The sequence below is a fragment of the Mangifera indica genome, unplaced genomic scaffold (assembly GCF_011075055.1).
Source record: "Mangifera indica cultivar Alphonso unplaced genomic scaffold, CATAS_Mindica_2.1 Un_0038, whole genome shotgun sequence".
NCBI classification, from domain to species: Eukaryota; Viridiplantae; Streptophyta; class Magnoliopsida; order Sapindales; family Anacardiaceae; genus Mangifera; species Mangifera indica.
Window position 1 is genome coordinate 184,794 of NW_025401130.1, and position 12,948 is coordinate 197,741.

The following is a 12,948-nucleotide window of genomic DNA, read 5'->3' on the forward strand; positions in this document are numbered from 1 at the left end:
GTATTCCGCAACAGGTGGAGTTTGAGACAATCACAACAATAAACCCAGTTAGAGTTGTTGAAAATGATAGTGATACTCCAGTGGCAGAGAAGGAAAGTGAAGATGAAGAGGTTTCAACCCAAGAACCTCAACAGCAACAAGAATCAATTGCATCACATAGGCCAAAACGAGAAAAACGTAAGCCTGCTCGATTTGCTGATATGGTGGCCTCTGCACTTCCAATTGTAGATGATGATATTTCTTCCACTTATAAAGAAGTAGTCAAAAGTCTAGAAGCTGAAAAGTGGAAGAAAGTCATGGATGAGGAATTACAATCCCTTCAGAAGAATGAAACTTGGCAGTTAGTTCAATTGCCAAAGCACAAGAAGACAATTGGGTGCAAGTGGGTGTATGCAAGAAAAGATGGATTTCCTAACAAAAAAGATATTCGCTACAAGGCAAGGTTGGTAGCAAAAGACTATGCTAAAAAAGAAGGGATTGATGAGGTATTTTCTCCAGTTGTTAAGCATTCCTCTATTAGAATTTTATTGGCCTTGGTAGCACAATTGAATCTTGAACTAGTTCAACTTGATGTGAAAACTGTATTTCTACATGGTAATTTGGAAGAGGAAATCTATATGACTCAGCCTGAAGGATTTAAAGTTGCTGATAAAAAGAATTGGGTTTGCAAATTGAAGAGATCGCTTTATGGACTGAAACAGTCACCAAGACAGTGGTACAAGCGATTTGATCAATTTATGATGGAGTATAGGTACACAAGAAGCAAGTATGATAATTGTGTATATTTTCGCAGGCTACAAGATGGGTTTTTCATTTATCTATTATTGTATGTTGAGACTGCTGAGAATCCTATAGATATGATGACCAAGGTGATAACAACGATCAAGTTCAATCATTGTTTGAACTTGATCAACATCCTGCAAGCTTAAATTGCGCCGAAAGGCGCATTTGAAGTCGTCGCTGAAGAAGAAAGTATAAAGGAAATTTGGTGGGACTCGCTAAATCGCCAAGGTGGAGATTGTTGAAATAAGTGGCTCTTTATGTCCCACATCTATTAATTTAATCTCTTTGTATTTTACTAAAGGCTATAAATAGAGGCTTTAGTTTTAGTTCAAAATCATTCCTAAGACAGTTGTAGTCAAATACAATTGTATTGAGAGAATCCTATTATTTAGGGATCTCTAATAGTTTATGTTTCCTTTGTAACTATTCTTTGAAGATGGTGAAAGTAGTCAGCGGCGCCGAGGACGTAGGTACATTTACCGAACCTCGTAAATTCTTATGTTCTCTTTCTTTCTGCATTTTATTTTCTGCTTTAATTATTTATTATATTAAATAGCATAGAAGTTGTGTTTTATATTTCCGCTGCACAACAAGTACAACAAGAACTTTGAGGAACAAGCTGCCCAACTTCATATGCCAACACGATGGTCTCAGATTGTGGAGGTTAATTTATTTTTTTAGTCGTATAGTTTATTTTATTTATTCTACAAATCTTCTGATTTCTTGGAGAGATTTGACACATAACATGAACAACCTTTATCATGCTATTTGTTCCTAAACCAACCCCTCCACCACCACAACACCACCACCACACCACCCCCCCCCCCCCCCCCCCCCCCCAAAAAAAAAAAAAAAGGTTTGTAGGTCCCTATATCTAGACGTATATCTTTGCCTGGAAACAGATTTGAAATCTTATATCAGTGAGCCCCTATTATTATTAATATTTTTCGTTCTCTAATAGAAGCATCAGCTAACTGTTTAATATGGTCATTTACAGAATTCTTGATTCATCCCTTGGTGCTTCTGCTTCTCCAAACCGTTCATTAAGGACAGTATTTAAATTGTGTCAGGTAGTACTTATCTAACCATTTTGGAGTGGTTGCCTCTTTTTTGCTATGTATCTTGATTAAATTGATAAGTCTGCTTGCAGCTAGGTTGCCCTTACATGCATGGCTAAACTATGTGATGAAAGGTTTTTAAGCCCAGGTGGTTTAAATGCTGATAGTTTTACATTTCTTAATGTTATCATGGTGAAACAATTGTCAAATGGTGCATGTCACTCCCTTTTGTTTAAGCTAATCATGTCAATTTTGAGACATGAATCGTTTGAAGCCTTGAGGAGACGGTATCCTTTAAGTGTTGCTCTGTTTCTGGCTTTAAAAAATTAATCAACTCTGAATTGCTTTCTGGTTTTGGAAATGAATCTTATTAAAATCTGATAGTAGAAATTACCTTTTCAAAGATGTCATTAAGATGTTTGATCACTCTCAAGTTCCCCCTTTGTTTTCTATTATGCTTCAGTGGGTTCTCCTTGTCTTTTTTAAAACTAAGAATTCTTTATATTAACTAAAGAAGAAAAGAAGTAATTAGATTCTTTAGGCATCTTGTAAATTATATTGTCATAAATTCACTTGGTTGGATTGTGTTAAGGTGTGTATTTTCCAGGCTGCTACTCTTACTGTGCAATTGGGATTGGCCTTTCACTATGTCTTTGCATTTTTTTTCAATCATTTTGCTTCATTTAACATAAACTGTTGCCTCATTCTTGGATGATTTTAATTGTACTTTCTCTCAATTCACAAAAGGTTCATTCTGCTGGCATCTTTCCTTATATTAAAAAAGCAGTGCAATCTTTTGCACCTGTTAATATCCATTTTGGTCTTATGACATCAGAAAGCCATATGTTTGTTTGAGTTTTTACAAGTTTGACTATATCTGAAGTTTTCTGATATGGGTTTCTTTAATCTCTATGCTATTTCAAAAACAGAAACAGTACAAGTTCTGGTTTATCATAGCCATTGTTTTATATTGCTATGTTGTCTTTTTCCATATTATTGAAGTCAATCTCCTCTTAAAACTCTACAGCTTACCCATTGTTGTCTGTTTTTAGGCTTCCCTTGGAATGTGAAATAATAGTTTATATATTTTGTAACTTATCACAATAGTGTGCTAACCTTATTGTGTACAAGGTGGTCAGGGCTTGTTTCTTTGAGATGATAAGAAGTTTCCCAGGCAGTCATTGCCGTCACCAAGTGTGGATGCTCACTGATGATGAATTTTGGTGTGTCGGCTATTAGTGTTAGTAACTTGTAGGGTTTTGAACTGGAAACTCAAATGTTCTGTACATGTTTAAGTTTATTACACAATGTACTTGGTCTTCGGGGTTTGACCGTTCTTTGTCTGTGTTGAAACCTGCTGCGGAATTCTTATTATTGGATTTACAACAAACAAAATTCTAGTACTTGAGCTGATCACTGTTGATGATTTGTTCACAGTTGTTGATTGCTTAACTGTATTATAATTGAACCCAATTTTTTTTTTCAAAATAATCTATCTTTGCAGTAATATTTATTTTTAATAATATAAGATTGTTCGAACTAAACGCCCCTATTGATATTTTCTTTCTCTATAGGTTTTTTCATTAAAACTAAAGTTTGAAAAATCAAATTTATATATATAATATTACTCTTAACACAAGTATATTACTATATATATTTAAAAAAAATTTATGGGTCAATCAAATTCTTATTTATCTGAGTTTCATTTAATTTCTCCCATAACTTCCCATATAAAGCTTTGAAACAAAAGTAGAGTGGAAGAAGAATAAGTTCATTTATTCAACTTATATCTTCATTTAAAATTGGAAATGGGGGTTAAAAATAAAAAGAAAATTATGTGTGCTAAAATGCATTTCCTCAACCTAAAAGTTAACAAAATGCATTAAAACTTCTAACGTGAAGATTTGTGTTCAAGTATTTACTATGTTTGTGAAATCTAACCTTTATATCTTAGGTTTATCCGTATAATAAATATGGGCAGACTACAGTTAAAAAAAAATACTTGCAGTAAGAGTTGGGGCGGACTCATTGAAACTTACAGGGGTTAGCCCATTGGAACTTATTGGGCCGAAAGAAAAATTGTGTGATAAATCTACAACAATGGATTTGGCAGAGAAAATGGTGTCTACAATATCTTGTTCATCTCCTTTCTTTGTTTCGTTTTGGTTACCCCAAACTTGCTCAAATACTTCAGATAAACTTAAGCTTACTTCTCTTTCATGCCTCTCTTCATTTCCCACTCCCAATATCTCTATCAATCCCCATATCCCACTCTCTCCAACAACGACAAGGTATCTCTTCGTTCTCACCTTTTCCTCCTTTTGATTCATTACTCAAGTTTCGTATTGTTTTCTTTTTCTGCTCTTATGAACTGATCAATGTATCATTTATAAAAAATAAATAAAATATGTGCTAAATTATGCTGGATTTAAGCTATGTTTGGTCGTATGAAAAAATGTATCCTCACTTGGTTAATGGGATTAGGAGAAGAAATTTGTGAGATTTTGGGTGAATATATGATCTTTGAGACTCCTCAAATGAGGACTAACTGGATATAGATTTTAATTTCAGATTGCCCAGAAAGAGGGCTCTTCAAACTAGTTAGTACTCTGCTCGTGTATGGGTCATTTTGTTGGGGTTTATTATGAGTTTTATTTTGTGGGATTTTGTTTTGGAATGAGGGACGTTGTGAAACAGTTTAATGCTCGCTTCAGATTCACGATATTGTAATTGTTTGTGCTTTTCTTTTTTGAACACCATTTCTTGAATTTAGTCATGTTCTACGGCGGTTCTTTATTTATTTATAAATATCTTTTATATGCTGGATATGCAGTAATGAGCTCAATTTAGGCTTTGAAATCTTCGAAAAATGTAGACGTGATTTACTATCAGTTAGAAAACTTGGAGTTTTGATAGCCATATATAAAGCTTATTATTGTAGTAATTTTGTTCTAAATGATTTCGTTATGCACCTTCATGGCCATAAAAAATAATTCTTGATGTTTCACTTTGTTTTATGTAAGTGCATTCCTTGATTCTTGTGATTGTTTTATGTAAGTGCATAGTTGTCGATTTCAAAAAGAACAATTTACAATATATGTTGATTACTTTTCAATGTCAGGCTGTTCCAATTTTTTTGGATGAACAGCCTGCTATATACTGCACTTGAAAACTATAATAAGGTGGAAGAATAGTGCACTTAGTAATGTTATTTATATTAATTTATAGCAGTTAAGAGAACCAATGTACAAGACTCTGCTACATTTTCTTTTTAACCATTTTTGGAGGACATTATGAATGTCATTGCTTCCTCTCAGAGTATTTTTTATTGGCAGTGATCAAAATTGGTAGGAGTGGATACTGTGCTTGCTTTGAAATATATATGAATGTGATGCAATTTGTGTCATTTTTCTTTCCCCTACAATTGTGAGCAATGCCAATTCCATGGTCCAATGAAATTTAGGTGTAATGTATTACAATATGAATGCCTGGTTTTACCATTCCACATCTTAATAGTCAAATGGGTATTGAACAGAGAGTCTGGTTTTCAGCCTTTTTAATATTTGTTATATAACAAAATTATTTACTTACTAATAATAACTATGGTTATTAATATCTTGAGATATACGATACGTATTGTATAATATGATATAAATGGAAAACGATACACATTTTAAGGTGGATCAAATTAATATCTTAAAGTAGGTGTATCGTACGATAAGATAAATATCATTATGTGGATCGATACATTTTTTTAGAAAAATGAAAATGTGGTAGTGGTGTACTGGAAAAATTGTATATTTTAGAGAGTGTTTGTGATATTTTTTATAATAATGATGTTATAATTAGATTTTCTATTTATTTTATTAATATTTGATTATTTATTTATTAAAAAAAAACTTTGATGATAAGTTACAATATATAATTTAAAAAATTAAATTTTTGATATACGATATGACATATGATACAATTATCAAATTAATAACTTAGAAAAATAGTTGTGTGATGTATAAGTAATAATGATGTGAATTTATTGTATAAATTTTAAAATCATCCAACTGAAATTGTGATTTTAATTTGTGACATCATTTTGATTTATTGTAAAATTTAACTTACTATTGGAAGTCTATTCTAGTATAAAACTTCATACCATAAAGGGAAATATTTAGAAACTTCGAATGATAAATGTAAAAATCTTCAAGTTATAAAACACTGCTAAATACTAACGCAAAGATATTGGGAAAAAAGCCTGCAGATGGTACAAGGTCATGGTAACTGCCCTCAAATGAGCAGCCAACGATGAGCATCTCCATAAGTCTTCATTTTTCTCAAACTTTTAACTTATTCGAACTGCCAATACCACTTTCCTATCCTAAAGTAAGATAATTTTCAGTACTCTGCATTGCTATTTGTGTTCTGTTTTTAATTTCAACTCCATTCATTTCCATGCAACATTGCCTTTCTAACGCTAAATTTTCTTCCAGAATAGAAGTAGAACCTCAGCAGTCGTAAGTCTACCTTCTCAGAATACCCAGAAATCAACTGCATCCTTGAAAACCAAAATTCCCATTTTGACAGAAGCTAAAGGACCTGACAAAAAGTTTCAAATCCAACCCTTAATTGACCTCCTACGTGACTCTGCCGATGAAGGGTCTTTGAAACAAGCTAAAGCTGTTCATGGGTTTGTGTTAAAATCCAGTTTTTCAGACAAAGAACTGTTAATTTTGTTGAATCACGTTGCCCATGCCTACTCGAAATGTTCGGACTTAAGTTCTGCTTTTCGGGTATTTGATAAAATGTCTCAAAGAAATATATTCTCTTGGACTGTCATGATTGCTAGTTCAACAGAGAATGGATTTTTCTTGGAGGGGTTTAAATATTTTTATCAAATGCTTAGTTATGGAGTCTTACCTGATACTTTTGCGTATTCTGCAATTATGCAGACATCTATTGGTTTAGAATGTATTGAATTGGGTAGAATGGTGCATGCCCAGATTGTTATAAGAGGCTTTCATTCTCATACTTTTGTTGCTACATCTCTTCTTAACATGTATGCAAAGTTGAGGAGTATTGAGGACTCGTATGAGGTTTTCAACACCATGACAGAACATAATGAAGTTTCTTGGAATGCTATTATTTCGGGTTTTACATTAAGTGGAATGCATTTGGAATCATTTGATCATTTCCTACGAATGAAGAATGGAGGAATCAGGGCGAATGCATATACATTAATTAGTGTTTCAAAAGCCGTAGGCCAGTTAAGTGATATTGACAAAGGGAAAGAAGTTCAGTCTGTTGCTGTTGAGTTGGGCATGGAGTCTGATGTGCAGGTGGGGACAGCTCTCATTGATATGTACTCAAATTGTGGATCTCCTCAGGAAGCTAGAGCTGTTTTTGACTCAGAGTTTGCTAATTTTCAGGTGAACATGCCATGGAATGCCATGATTTCTGGTTATTCACAAAATGGGTGTAGCCAAGAAGCTTTGAAACTATATGTAAGAATGTGTCAAAATGATATAAAATCTGATGTTTATTCATATTGTAGTGTATTCAATGCAATTGCTGATTTAAAGTATATACAGTTTGGAAAGCAAGTTCATGGGATGGTTTGGAAATCTGGATGTTATATGATGGTTATTAGTGTTTGTAATGCAATTGCTGATGCATATGCCAAATGTGGAGCTCTTGAAGATGTAAAAAAGATTTTTTACAGGATGGAGGAGAGAGATATGGTGTCATGGACAACCCTGGTGACTGCACACTCTCAGAGCTTGGAGTGGGAGGAAGCACTGACTATTTTTTCTCAGATGAGGGAAGAAGGATTTAGACCTAACCAATTTACCTTTTCCAGTGTCCTAGTTTCTTGTTCTAGCCTTTGTTTTCTTGAGTATGGTCGGCAAGTTCATGGTCTTTTGTGCAAGGCTGGGTTGGCCACGGATAAGTGCATAGAGAGTGCTCTGGTGGACATGTATGCAAAATGTGGGAGTGCAAGAGAGGCAGAGAAGGTCTTTGAAAGGATTTTAAACCCTGATACTGTCTCATGGACAGCTATGATATCGGGTTATGGGCAACATGGTCTCTCGGAGAATGCCCTTAAACTCTTCAAAAGGATGGAGCAACTAGGCATGAAGGTTAATTCTGTTACTTTACTCTGTGTTCTGTTTGCTTGCAGCCATGGAGGATTGGTAGAGCAAGGATTAAAATATTTTCAAGAAATGGAACAAAATTATGGTCTGGTTCCAGAGATGGAACATTACGCTTGTATTGTTGATCTATTTGGTCGTGTGGGTCGTTTTGATGATGCAATGGAGTTTATAGGAAAGATGCCAATTGAACCTAGCGAAATGATCTGGCAGACCTTGCTGGGAGCTTGCAGAGTTCATGGCATTGTTGAGCTGGGTGAAATTGCTGCACAGAAGGTCCTTTCTGTTAGACCAGATTCAGCTGCCTACATTCTATTATCTAACACATATATTGAGAGTGGGAGTTTTGACGATGGTCTTAACCTACGAAAAGTAATGAGACAGAGAGGTGTGAAGAAGGAACCAGGGTATAGTTGGATTTCTGTACAAGGTAAAGTTCACAAATTCTATTCGGGCGATCATCAACACCCGCAGAAGGATGACATCTATGCCAAGTTAGAAGAATTGATGAACAACGTTAAGTCCATGGGTTATATACCAGACTTGAATATTGCTTTGTGACTAATTTTAAGATTCAACAATACATACTTTTCAAGCAGGCCTTCTGTTGTCTTCAGTCACTACATTTTAGCTGTATGATTAGAAAGACAGTTCAAATCAAAGGCTTTAAGGGAAGTAATTTGTTCAAGGTAAAGTATGCAAGGAAAATACTAACATTTTCATTAACAACTCTGCTAGTAAAAATTCTGTCAGTAATGTTAAGCATTATTGGAATTTCTTTATATATTGAGAAATGAATGGTAAGTAATTTTGAAAAGCAATATCTCTTTCCAACTCAACAGTATCATAAAGATAAAAAACAATAACTTGAAAAATGAAATAGAGAGAAAAGAGATAATGATAACTGATAATGTTGATGCTCTGAATTGGTATTGGGTGGGCAGAAAGATGGCTACGAAAATGCCTCACAGGAGGAGTTCATTTACTAATGTGTGTTATTTTGCAGGTTCACACTTTGGAATTTTCCTCCACTTTTGATCCTAGCTACATGTTCAATGTTGTAACTAAAAGCTGGGATACTGTGGTGTGCCTGAACAGATCTGTCCTCCCTCCAGGTGAAATGCTGAGCCAGCATTTGTTTCTTTTGGAGTATTCTCAGCTTCTGCAATAGATTTGTCACTGGAACCTCCAGTCTCTGCCCCATCACTGGCCATGTCAGCAGATGCATGTGTTTTGTAAGGCCATTGTATCCGGCTTGTGCTTCTGACTGGATCAGCTGGGCTTTTGTCGCTGGTTTCCTAGGAAAAAGCCTTTTTCCTGGGCCCAGCCAAAACCAGGTTTTTGCAGCTGTCAGGCAATCTCTCTGTGCCGCAGCAGTCTCAAAAATCTGCAGAACAGAAAGCTGCCATACCGGGTTTCCGGCCTCAGGTTCTTCTTTTCTTGGGATTATAGATGACAGCTCCTACATAAAAGATGAAAGATTAATTTGTGTCGATAATAATCAAGTGCCTTCCATGCTCGGTTTTGACAATATTTTTGGTATAGTCTACTGTAATACTCTCAGGTGCGTTTCAAAGGTATTTATGTTTTTTGACCCTATTTCGAGATATTTATAGTTTTAAATATATATGTTCACATGCATGTGTGTTTGTGTGTTTTTATATATATATCTACATAAATATATAGATATACATAAAGAAATTAAAAAAAGAAAGAAAGAAAAGAGAAAAGAAAAAGAAAATGAGATAAAGATTATATAAAGAGAGAGAAAAGTCAAAACGGCAACTTTTACCCTTTTTCCATCATCTTCTCCGCCTCATCCAGCAGCCAGCCTTCTTCATGCTTTTTCTTTGTTTTTTTGAAGAAAAAGGAAGGATTTGAAGGAGTTTTGGAAGACAAGTAAGGAAAGAAAAGAAAAGGAAACACTTTGGAAGCCTTGGTAACCAAAAGGTCTCTTCCTTTTCCTTGTCTTGCTTCCTTTATCACCAAAATCACCTTAAATCAATACCAAAACATACTAACATATTCATATAACATGCATCCAATACATATATAAACATAGGTAAAGGGAAAAGGAAGAGGTCTTTTGGTTACCAAGGTTTCCAAAGTGCTTCATTTTCTGTTCTTTCCTTACTTGTCTTTCAAAACTCCTTCAAATTCTTTCTTTTTCTTCAAAAAAGCAAAGAAAAAGCATGAAGAAGGCTGGCTGCTGGATGAGGCGGAGCAGATGATGGAAAAAGGGTAAAAGTTGTCTTTTTGACTTTTCTCTCTCTTTATATAATCCTTATCTCATTTTCTTTTTCTTTTTTCTTTTCTTTCTTTTCTTTTTTTAATTTCTTTATGTATATCTATATATTTATATAGATATATATATAAAAACACACACACACATGCATGTGAATATATATATTTAAAACTGAAAATATCTCGAAATAGGGTCAAAAGACATAAATGCCCCTGAAACGCACTTGAGGGTATTACATCTACTCTTTAGTTTTGTGCAGTAGTCTGGGTTCATATTTTGCCTTCTGGGCAGACCTTCTGCACTGGTGTGGGTCTGCTTATCTTCTGCTGGATATTCCTTCTGGTCTCCAGTTCCTGGTGTTGAGTTTATGCCCCGGTTATTTGCTCCAAGGGTCTCATTGCATTGTCCAGACTATGTTCCTTTTAAGCTTCAGGTCACCTGCATGAGGCTGCTGTTCTGTCTTGGTTCAGATACCTTCTGCGAAGTGCTGCAGGGGAATGTGCTGTCCAGTTTCTCCTAGCCTGCTTTGCCTCTCAAAAACTCTGTGTGAATTCCCTGCTGAATTTCTCTTTGACTCCTCCCAGGCTGTTACATGTTAGCAAGATGGTTATGCAGCTCCTTTCTGCTCTTACAGGTCTTGATTTCTGCAGAGGAGATTGCTGCTCCATACACTGCCCAGCTTCATTTTTTGCTAGTGTTGAGTGCATTGAAGATATCAGCTTGGAGAAGACTGATGTAAATTTGGATGTTACGCAGCATAAGTGTGCAGCTCGCGTTCTGTTGGGATTTTGGTGTCATTTTGGTTATATACTTTTTGTATAGTCTACTCTTGGTGGCCAGGCCTGCTCCACTATTATGATGTAATGTTAAGTATAGTTGGGAATGTGTTGTCTCTTCTCTTGAATTCTATCAAAGTAGGAATCTTGGTAGGCCTTGAAGAGAGGTTGATGTTGTTTTCTCCCTTTTCCTTTTTGTGAAGGCCGTGACCAGACTTAGCTTGTAAGAGCTTTGTTAGTTTGTTGTCTTTTCCACCGGAAAAGGTGAGTTTAGGTTGTTTCTTGACACCACCTTAGTAGCCTTGTTGATTTTTCTGCAATATAAACTTTGAATTACCCAAAAATAAAAATTCTATGCAAGCAGTGATATGAAAATTCATAAGAATAAATGCAATAACAGGAATGATGCTCCTTAAAACTAGGAGCAATTGTTCAGAAGCATGTCTCCAATCTCTTCGGAAGTTGAGTTTTGCCTTTGCGCATGACGATTGCAATAATTAATGGAAATACACCTATTACAATACCTATAATAAGTAAATCATCGTATTAACAGTCATAATAGCTCTCCAAGAAGGCATAGATTGTTTTGTGCCCTTCATGTACTGCAATTTTCTCCGTTATATCTCCGCTTTGTGAAGTAAGGATTGTAGAAAAGCTAGAATAGTAAATTTTGAGCTATAGTTGATAAGCATTCCTTATTGGTCTAGGTATGAGGTTCCCTGAGAATAAATTAAACATAGTGCAGGAGAAAGTTGCCAATATCAAAGCCACTTGGTAAGTTGGGGTCACCGAGGCAAGCAACATGCCAAAAAGTAACTGAAGAAGAGTGGTGTGCAAAACATAGTGTAAAAGTACCAAAATACTTTGTAGAATGACCAGTTGAAATTTATTGTTGGATATGCCAAAGTAACTGAAGAATGCAAATTCTCAAATGTTAATGTTAAGGGCTCGAAAGATAAAACCATTCTTGTAATATAACTCAAGTCATTGTTATCACTGCAATTACCAATACTCCAGAAACTAATCTACCTTATCTATGAACTGAAATAATTGCTAATTTCCAACATATATTTTCTTAAATCTATCTAAGAAATGCAGATGTTGGCATAAACAATCTTGAAAATTTTCGCTGCAGGGGATTGGGTTGGATTGGCTTGAAATATCATCTGTGGGCAGAGAAGAATTTATATTCTCATCTCAAAGTCAAAAAACAACAAACACTTGAATTATTCACTGGGCGGTTGCATTCGGAAAAAAAAAAAAAAAACTTGAACCAGCTGACCAACTAACTTTCCCGCCCAGCCAAGAATCCTAACGTCTTTCTTGAATTCCCTCCAACGATTCTTTAACGAAACTGGAAGCTGATTTAAGCAGAAATTATCTTCTTCACTTACATATATATGATCAACCCCTTATTCCCAACTTGTATCTTTTCTTCTGCTTTTTACTTTGTGCGTTAATTGCTCTGTAAACTTTTACACTTTCATCTTGATACTAGTCAACTTTTCTGTTTCTGTTAGAAGATAACACAGTTATTTCCATTTCTTTTCCCTGCGCAAAATTATGGCTTCTGTGGTTTCTTCTTTCGCCAATCTTTCCCATTCAAATGATTTAGACCCAAGTATCCGGAAGGCAATGCTGAAGAATAGGTTCGCTGAAACGATTTTGAGGGCTCAAGACAAGATGATTCAGAGTAAGGAAATGCGGGAAGGGAACAAGGCCGAGGTAGAAGCTGGAATTAGAGAAGCACAGAAGAAGTTGAAAGAGCAAAGGCAGAAACAACGGAAACTTGCTCGACAAGCAATAGACAAGACTGTCCAAACGGTTGAGTGGAATCATCCTTTTGAATTGGAGCGCGAACTTGATAAGCTAATTGGTGTTGCCCAATGCCCTAGAATTTGCTGATTCTGTTGGAGACGAACTTTTATTGTTTTTTTAAGGGC

At 35.2% G+C, this 12,948-nt stretch overlaps 1 protein-coding gene and 1 long non-coding RNA gene across 9 annotated transcripts; both read left to right on the forward strand.

Annotated features, from left to right (window-relative positions):
* The first annotated feature begins 3,960 nt into the window (after positions 1 to 3,960).
* Positions 3,961 to 8,584, forward strand: LOC123206491 (pentatricopeptide repeat-containing protein At2g27610-like). Of its 8 annotated transcripts, XM_044623722.1 has the most exons (5): positions 4,001 to 4,132; positions 6,090 to 6,218; positions 6,326 to 7,171; positions 7,262 to 7,336; positions 7,424 to 8,584. In XM_044623722.1, exons 2-5 carry the CDS (start codon positions 6,141 to 6,143, stop codon positions 8,543 to 8,545), a joined length of 2,121 nt encoding a protein of 706 aa, XP_044479657.1. In that variant the 5' UTR covers positions 4,001 to 4,132; positions 6,090 to 6,140; the 3' UTR covers positions 8,546 to 8,584. The 8 variants fall into 8 exon arrangements, with proteins under 8 accessions (XP_044479654.1, XP_044479658.1, XP_044479659.1 ...); XM_044623720.1 differs by having other exon boundaries at positions 6,326 to 7,336; XM_044623721.1 differs by having other exon boundaries at positions 7,262 to 8,584.
* A 1,757-nt stretch (positions 8,585 to 10,341) lies between these two features.
* Positions 10,342 to 11,296, forward strand: LOC123206492. The gene is made up of 2 exons (XR_006500028.1): positions 10,342 to 10,775; positions 10,864 to 11,296. It is a non-coding gene; the product is annotated as an uncharacterized LOC123206492 (long non-coding RNA).
* The last annotated feature ends 1,652 nt before the right edge of the window (positions 11,297 to 12,948 follow it).